Source organism: Electrona antarctica (genome assembly GCF_951216825.1).
Source record: "Electrona antarctica genome assembly, chromosome: 24".
In the NCBI taxonomy this organism is placed as follows: Eukaryota; Metazoa; Chordata; class Actinopteri; order Myctophiformes; family Myctophidae; genus Electrona; species Electrona antarctica.
Genome location: NC_136803.1, coordinates 19724310 through 19732638, shown reverse-complemented (window position 1 = coordinate 19732638; position 8329 = coordinate 19724310). Strand labels below are relative to the sequence as shown.

Sequence of the window (8329 nt, the reverse complement as noted above, 5' to 3'; positions counted from 1 at the left end):
CCCTTTCCAGAGTTAGATCAGCCTCAGTAAGCAGTCGTTTCTGGATAGCCTCACTGCGTAGACCACACACAAGTCTGTCACATATGGTGTCTTTGAGTGACCCTCCAAAATTACAATGTTCCGATAACCGTTTCAATACAGCTATGAACTGTGAGACAGATTCACCCTCCTCCTGGTTCCTTTTATGAAACCTGAATCTCTCTGCAACAACCAGTGGCTTAGGAGAGTAGTGATTTTGCAAAAGTGCCACTATTTCCACATAGGACTTGGCCCCTGGCTTCTCAGGATGGACTAGACTGCGTAGTAGGTTGAATGTTTTTGCCCCCATAACACTCAAAAATGTTGGCACCAATACATCCCCTCCAATCTTGTTAGCCAGTACAAAATAATCAAACCTCTCTGTGTATGAACACCACTGTTCTTCATTTTCCTCAAATAGTCCAATATGTCCAATCAGTGCAGCCATTTTCAAACAATGTCCAGAAAGTAGATGTATCTCCGTTCGTTTTCTCTATCACAAAGTCCACTGCTTAGTTCTTTTTTTTCTTTTTTTTTCTTCTTAATATATAGTCCCAAATTCCATCCAGATCCGTCCCTTTTCCTGTACTTGCGCCTTCTTCACGTGCAGTCCTCCAAGAGCCGTTCTCTGTAGTCTGGTCCTGCTGTTGTTCATTCACTCTCCAGCAAGTAGCCAGCACCCCTGCACTGAATATATCCGCGCGCTGTACACCCGCGGCAAACGTTAACCGGCTCGTTAAACGCTGACTCGGCCACGGAAAACAACAAACACACGTGGAACCGCACCACCTCGTCGCCAGTTTGTTATGTTCTTATATAGAATGATAGGGAGACGGGAGACCAGGTAATGGCACTGTAGCTTCACTGTTTACTCTGAACATAGATTGTACATACAGGGAAAGGGGGTGTGTCCCCCGCAGGCATGACGGGAACACAACAGGGACAAAACAGGGCTGTCAATATATAACACTCACAATGTCCAAACTCAAGTATAATTCCTAGGACGTCTGTGGACATCTTGGGCACAAATTGTGTTAAAATGCTTTTACGTCTGTGATGGCGTGAAGTAAATGAAGCGGGTCATGTTTGCATGTTTGGAATTGTTAACAGCTGAAATCAATCATATAAATATCAGTATGCCGATATTACTTGCAGGCCACCTTAAGTGAAGGTGGGGTGCTGCATGTGGCCCCCAGTTGGCCCCCAGTTGCCCATGTACAGTATGCCCTAGAGGAGAGCATATACGTGAAGAATCCACCTGCCATGGTTGTACGGTGGTCGCCGTGGCACAGCTGTTCCCGGGGAAGGGCCCCGTGCCCGGGGCACACTGCAGCATGTCGTGCAGGGCGTGTGCCAGCGCGTACGCCGCCTTGTACACGTTGTACTCGCCCCGGAGGTCCGACACGTCCAGCAGGGCCGTCTCCGCCGTTCCCAGGTCCTCCTGTCCACTGCACACCCTTCCTCCTCCTCCTCCTTCGTAGTCGTGCCCCCGTACTGACAGGACGGGGGCAAACCGGCACCCGAACGTGTGCTCCCAAAACTGCCTCATCTGCGAGGAGAAACACAACCCCATGCCGGTCTTTATATAGAAAAATCCACGGAGGGGTACAATTTATAATTTAGGCATTTATCAGACGCTCTTAATCCGAGAGTGACTTACAGTAAGCAAGAACACATGGTACATTTTTGAGAGGTGCTTGCCGCTCCTATGCACAGCTACAAAGCTGTGCATTGGCTGGCTGATGTATGATGATGTATGATGATAACAGCGCCCCTCACTTCACACAAGTGTGAATTTTGACTGAGCGGTGGGCACACTGTCTCCATTATGTAGCGTTGTGTGTCCCTATGTCTGTTTAGCGTATACCAACAGCAACAGGTGAGAATGTGGTGCTGTTGAGCTTCACACTGTTCACAGGTGCATGATGGGAAGCTGAGTTTTCAGCACGAGTGTCTGGGCCTAAGTGTTGCTGTTGAGCTTCACACTGACTACAGTACCAGTACATCAGTACAGTACAACAATTACAGTATAGTTCCACGCTCACTTCACACAGGTGGGATTTTTTTACTTCTTTAAAGCTGTCACGTGACAATAAAGTGGTTGTGGTTGTTTCTTGCAAGGTAAAACGAAACAAACACTCACCAGGTTGTCTTCACGGACGTTGTCAGGGTCTTCGTCGTCGGGCCGGAGGTTCAGCAGGAAGTCCCTGAGTCCCGGGATCTCGCCGCGACGGATGGCGATCCCCAGGGTGCCTGTCAGGTACGGCATGAATTCTGGAGTCTGGAAGCCTGGGTACGTGGCCCACGAGACACTGGCCATCCACTGGAGTCCCGTCAGGTTCTGTCTTATTACCTGTGTGATAAACCTTATGAATTCATTACCATGGCTGCAGATGTGGATGTGGTAATTTTTGAGGGGCGCTAGCCTCTCCTATGTCCAGCTTTGAGGGTTTGTGTAAACACAAACATTGTCCTAACACAAACATTGCATGCCATTGACAATGAATGGCCAGTTTTGAGTGTTTGTGCAAACACGAACTTTGAAGACGAAGGTGAGGACGCCAAATTCTCATTGGCTGGAATGAGATTATGTATGACACACGTGTGTTCCCCGCCCGTCCTTCCTGTTCTGACATTACATATGTTGATCATAATGTTGATCTGATCTGACCTCATCAAACCCTGTACACTCAAGACACGCTGCATATATGGCCAGTACAGAATTCATTCCATATGTTGATCTGACCCGCCCCATGCCAAAGCGCCATGCAGCGCCCAGCAGTCTGCCGTCACCCAGGCGGATGCATGCACACGACCTCGCCCTAGATGTTGTTACCACCTCGTCCATCATCCTCATGTGTGCTCCCAGTTCAAACACAGCTGTCCGTCCGTCTATCTATCTATCTATCTATCTATCTATCTATCTATCTATCTTACCTCGTCCATCATCTTCCTCATGTGTGCTCCCAGTTCGAACACAGCCACCACTCTGGCCGTGGACGTCTTCATGACAGAAACGATCCTCCGCAGCTCTGCCGGGTCACTGTCGCCGGGCAGAACCTCGATGTAGGCCAGACACGCCTCGCCAGACCGCTCCAGGTCCAACTGGGAAGTACAAAGTGGTGGGAAAATAATTAACTCAAAAGTATCAATACTGCAATGTAGATGTACTCCATTCACTCTGTCCCAGTGTTGTTTCCGTCGACTAAAACTGAGACGAAAATGTTAGGAAGGGACTAGTGGACAAGAGATCCAGTATTAGTCATTTTACACTTCGTTGCATGCTGAAAATGGCCTATCTACAAATTCACAACGCGTCGCGCTGCACTATCAACCACGGTGCATTCAGTCCGCTAAAAATTGTTGATCCAAAACTAAATAAAAACAACAGAGTTTTGCATCCTTCTCAAAGTTCTCAGCTATCTGTGGGAACACATTTGAACCCAACCCCACCACTGTTTGGGCGACCAGTACTGTAAAATAATGTGTTGCCGTACCTTTAAGGACCTGGCAGCGTTGCGTCCATATGCATCATCACTGACCACAAGCCCCACCCACGTCCAGCCGAACCTCTTCATAAGCTGCTGCATGGCTCTCAACTGATTGGATAAGAATGGAGAGGTATAAGAGACCTGATTGGTTAAGGATAGAAAGGCTAGACACCTGATTGGTTAAGGATGGAGAGGCAAGACACCTGATTGGTTAAATATGGAGAGGTATAGAGACCTGATTGGTTAAGGTTGGAAAGGCTAGACACCTGATTGGTTAAGAATGGAGAGGTATAGAGACCTGTTTGGTTAAGGATGGAGAGATATAGAGACCTGATTGGTTAAGGATGGAGAGGTAAGACGAAAACAGAAGAAAGCGCCAGCACTCAAAATCCCTTTCACATGCTTTATTTACCTCTGACGAACAAACAGTGGCCGCGTTTCGGCCAAATGGGCTTAGTTTCCTCAGCGCTGACAACCTATGAACCGCGACCATCGCTTCTTCAGCAGCCGGGTGGAAACAGCATGCTCCAGAATCTGGTGGTGCTACTCTTGCCCTTGCTAGTATGTACTAATTAGTGTGTACTAGTTCGTGTGTACTATAGTGTGTACTAGTACCTGGAAGGCGTCACTTGGGATGGTTCTGAAGAAGGAAGGGTACAGTCTCCGGTCACTCAAACACGAACAGGTGGCAAAATAACTGACCTGAAAATTTTTCAAAAATAATTATGTAATGTATTCATATATTAAAAACTCATTCCCTACCAAAGACGACCGTGAAGTCTTTTTTTGTTTTGTTTTTTTGTTTTACATAGATTGAGCATTACATTCACCTTATACACACACATTCATACATGGTGGCGATTGGCGAAAACCATGCAAGGCACCATGCACATCGGGAGCAAGTAGTAGTAGTAGTTCAGAGTCTTGCTCATGGACACTTTGACACCAACTCTGGGGGAGCCCCGGGATCGAACTGGGAATCTCACCGTTTTCCCATCCGGCCATTCTACTGGCCACTCTACCCACTGATCCACTGCTGCCCCTGCCTGCAGCTAAGCTATGATTCACTGTTTGATTATCATTGAAACCAGGAACCAGGAAACCATGGCCGCAAAAACACAGCTCCTGTCCTGTCCAATCCCACGTCAGAGCATCTAGAATCCAGATCTCCCTTCATTACACTTCAGCGGCAAACACCATTGCATAACAAATGGACGTTTAAAAAAAAAAAAAAAATGCGAACAGCAGAGGTGGTATTGCAGTCGCTGTACCACACTGTTGTGACGAATAGACAGCTGAGCCAGAAGGCAAAGCTCTCATCACCTGACCTATGGTCATGAAGTCATGACAGTAATGACAGAAAGAATAAGGTCGTGGATACAAGTAACATGCAAAAAACATGCAGTAATCCTGGTCTCTAAACTGTCTCCCCCTGGCCAGCCGGAGCGCCTGATGGAGGGGAAAGGAACTAGTCGGAATAACGGGTTATTTCCACGGGAAACTCCCTAGCTTGGACTCATCATGCATAGAAGGAAGCATGAGGTCAGTCCGCTGCCCTCCCCAGGTTGGCAGAGGAAGTGTAGCGCCCAGGATTGGATTAGATTATTGACACTGGGTGAAAAAAATGGGTTGCAAAAATGGTGGGAAAAAAAGAAAGAGTAGAGGTGTGCATTGGCACTGGCCTCACGATTCAATTCCATTACGATTCATCAGGTAATGTAACGATACATTTTTTATGTGCTTCTACGATGCATCAAACGTTTCTAAATGACTGCACAACATAACGTTTTCATCAGTCAATACAAGCAGTCAGATATACAGTATACAGTATACTGAACAACATATTTTATTTAATCAATCACTCTCGTCTCCTTGACATAAATGTCTTAACATTAAATACAATAAAATATATAAATGGCTGTAATCAATTATGTCACACTGCTGCATCGATGCAGAATCGTGCATGGCCGAATCGGGGATGCAGTTCAGGCATCTGGTTAGGATGCCTCTCTAGCGTCTCCCTATAGGGAGGTCCTCGCTGCACGTCCCACTGGAAGGAGACCTACTGTAGTATACTAGCCCTAGAACACTAAACATATTTTTGTCACACCATCAGTAAACACGGGTATATTTTACCCCCTGTGCATATTATTCCTAAAAAGAAGAAATTAAGCTGGGAACTTCTCCTTTGGTTGACCCATTCCTGGGACCTGTGAGAATGGACCAGTTTTCTCTATCACAAAAACACGGGTGAAATTCACCCAAACACCTGCCTGTAGAAAAACATCACACCCGTGTGAAGTGAGGGGCGCTAATATATTAAAATCTAACTCATGTTGATTAGGTGCCAACACAAACATTAAATTATCTTTATTGTTAATGGCATTTAATGTTTGTGTTAGGGACAAAATTACGTAAATTTTCCATTTCATTGTCAATGGCGTTTTTAAAACAAACATTGAACTAAAAACAAACATTAAACCTGTATATAGGAGGGACTAGCGCCCCTCAAAAACAGGGATGTGGTCAGGGAAACCTGACTATGATGTCACCTTCTATGATGTCACTGAGCATCATTAAGGCACTGAAAGACACACCCACTTCAGACATCAACAACATTATGAAAATGACAAAAATAGAATCTGGGGTCTGGGTGAGAATCACCTGTGTTTAGTGTTCTAGGGCTAGACATGTATGAATATGAGTACAGATTACTTACCAGAGGTACATGTTAGAGACTTACACTAGAGTACACTAGTAGACATGTATGAGTATACATATATAAGTACAAATGACAGATTACTTACCAGAGGTACATGGTACAGACCTAGTATACTAGACATGCCGATGGACTGCGTCGACGACTCTGGCCCGATGACGCCCAGCACGGGAGGGGAGGAGCCGGCGGCGCAGCTTTCGTCCAATCGCACGTGCTCCTCCCGGCCGCTGACCAATGAGATGGCGGCCTTGAAGCCGACGCCCACCGCGACGCAGCAGGTGTCGTAGAGGCGGAACCCCAGCGTCACGTTGGGCAGGAGGGCGGGGTCAGCGTTGATCTCCGCCACGGCGAACGCCATGATCTGCGACTTTCGGAAACCTTCCACGCTCATACTGTAAAACACGTTAATAACAGCATGACCTGCGACTGTCGGAAACCTATAGGACGTCGAAACTGTTGAACATTTCCGTTTTCAATGTGAATTTAATGTTCGTTTAATGTTTGACTCACAAATGGGTCCCGGCCCAGCGTATTGTAGGCCTATAACTCACCCGTAGCAGATTGGTTCATTAGGCTTGGTGGTGAAGCTCAGCGCAGGGTACTTTGGTATAGTATGGATGGGAAACAACCCCCCCAGGACCAAGTCTCCTGCCTTCACAAAACACACAACATGATGCATGGAAACTACCCTCCCAGCACCAAGTCTCCTACCTTCACAAAACAGAAAACACACAACAAGATGCATGGAAACTACCCTCCCAGCACCAAGTCTCCTGCCTTCACAAAACACACAACAAGATACATGGAAACTACCCTCCCAGCACCAAGTCTCCTGCCTTCACAAAACACACAACATGATGCATGGAAACTACCCTCCCAGCACCAAGTCTCCTGCCTTCACAAAACAGAAAACACACAACAAGATGCATGGAAACTACCCTCCCAGCACCAAGTTTCCTGCCTTCACAAAACACAACATGATGGATGGAAACTATGGGAAAAAGTACTCACATTATTTACTCAAATAAAAGTATCAATACTTGAGCTTGTAGATCTGTTGTTTTCAAAAGATTTGCATGCATGAAAACTTGAAAAGGGACATTCTGCATAATGAGTACTTTTACGTTTGGTAATTTAAATACATTTTAATGCAATACGTCTGTACTTTTTCTCAAGTGCATTTTGAATTCCAGACTTTTACTTGTAACAGAGTATTTCTATATAACAGTATTGATACTTTTACTTAAGTAAAACATTTGAGAACCACCACTGCAATTTCAGTGTGCTTCACATCGAGTAAAGGAAACACAATTTTGAGCACCGCGTCTGCCACAGACATGCACAGAGCAAGTTCATTCAGGAGACTGAACTTGCCGCCTCAGCAATGCATCACGTTCTCATTCACATGATTCACTTCATCCAATCATTTAAACTGCAAGTTTGCACTGCTCATCCTGCTTGCTTGCTTCTGCACACTGATACTGTTGCGCTGCTGTCTGCTTAAACTGCTGCTGCTCACCCTCCTCCACCCCAGCTACAACCTGTCGTTTTGGATCTGCTGTTAAGCGGATCCAATTCATCGCCAAACCATAATAGATATATTGCTCATTTTATATTCAATAAATATATTCCTTCCATTCATGAGTTGTCCTGACTGAAATAAGTAAGGGATAATATCTGGCTAGGTGGTCATTGTCGGGAGATAATTCACCGACAGGGAGTTTAACCACCGAGGCGAAGCCGAGGTGGTTACGCTCCCTGAAGGTGAATTATATCCCGACAATGACCACCTAGCCAGATATTATCCCGCTTATTACATGGCTAACTAACATAAATTAATCCATTGATCCAAAACACAACAAAAAAGTATTCCATAACTTCGCGCTGGCTGAGTCTGCCCAGCTGCAGGGCTGAAGCACTGTCGGAAAACAAGGAAGTGAGTTGATCAAATAGAATCCATTTTCGGGTCCAGCTGCTTCGTCTATTTCTCGCTCAAATGTTTTCAAAAACATTTTTAAGAGCAATGTTTAGCTGTAAATTACATTGTGTGTCAGTAGTGTGTGTGTTTACATGGCTGTTATGTTGGAAACGGCAGTAAATC

General features: G+C 45.8%; 1 protein-coding gene across 1 annotated transcript; it reads right to left on the bottom strand.

Moving 5' to 3' along the window:
- Nucleotides 1-879: 879 nt before the first annotated feature.
- On the bottom strand, nucleotides 880-6586 carry LOC306917554 (extracellular calcium-sensing receptor-like; the record flags this gene model as incomplete). Its single annotated transcript, XM_079495847.1, has 7 exons — nucleotides 880-891; nucleotides 1292-1567; nucleotides 2162-2371; nucleotides 2956-3123; nucleotides 3516-3617; nucleotides 4125-4211; nucleotides 6317-6586. 7 exons carry the CDS (start codon nucleotides 6584-6586, stop codon nucleotides 880-882), a joined length of 1125 nt encoding a protein of 374 aa, XP_079351973.1.
- Between the last annotated feature and the right edge of the window lie 1743 nt (nucleotides 6587-8329).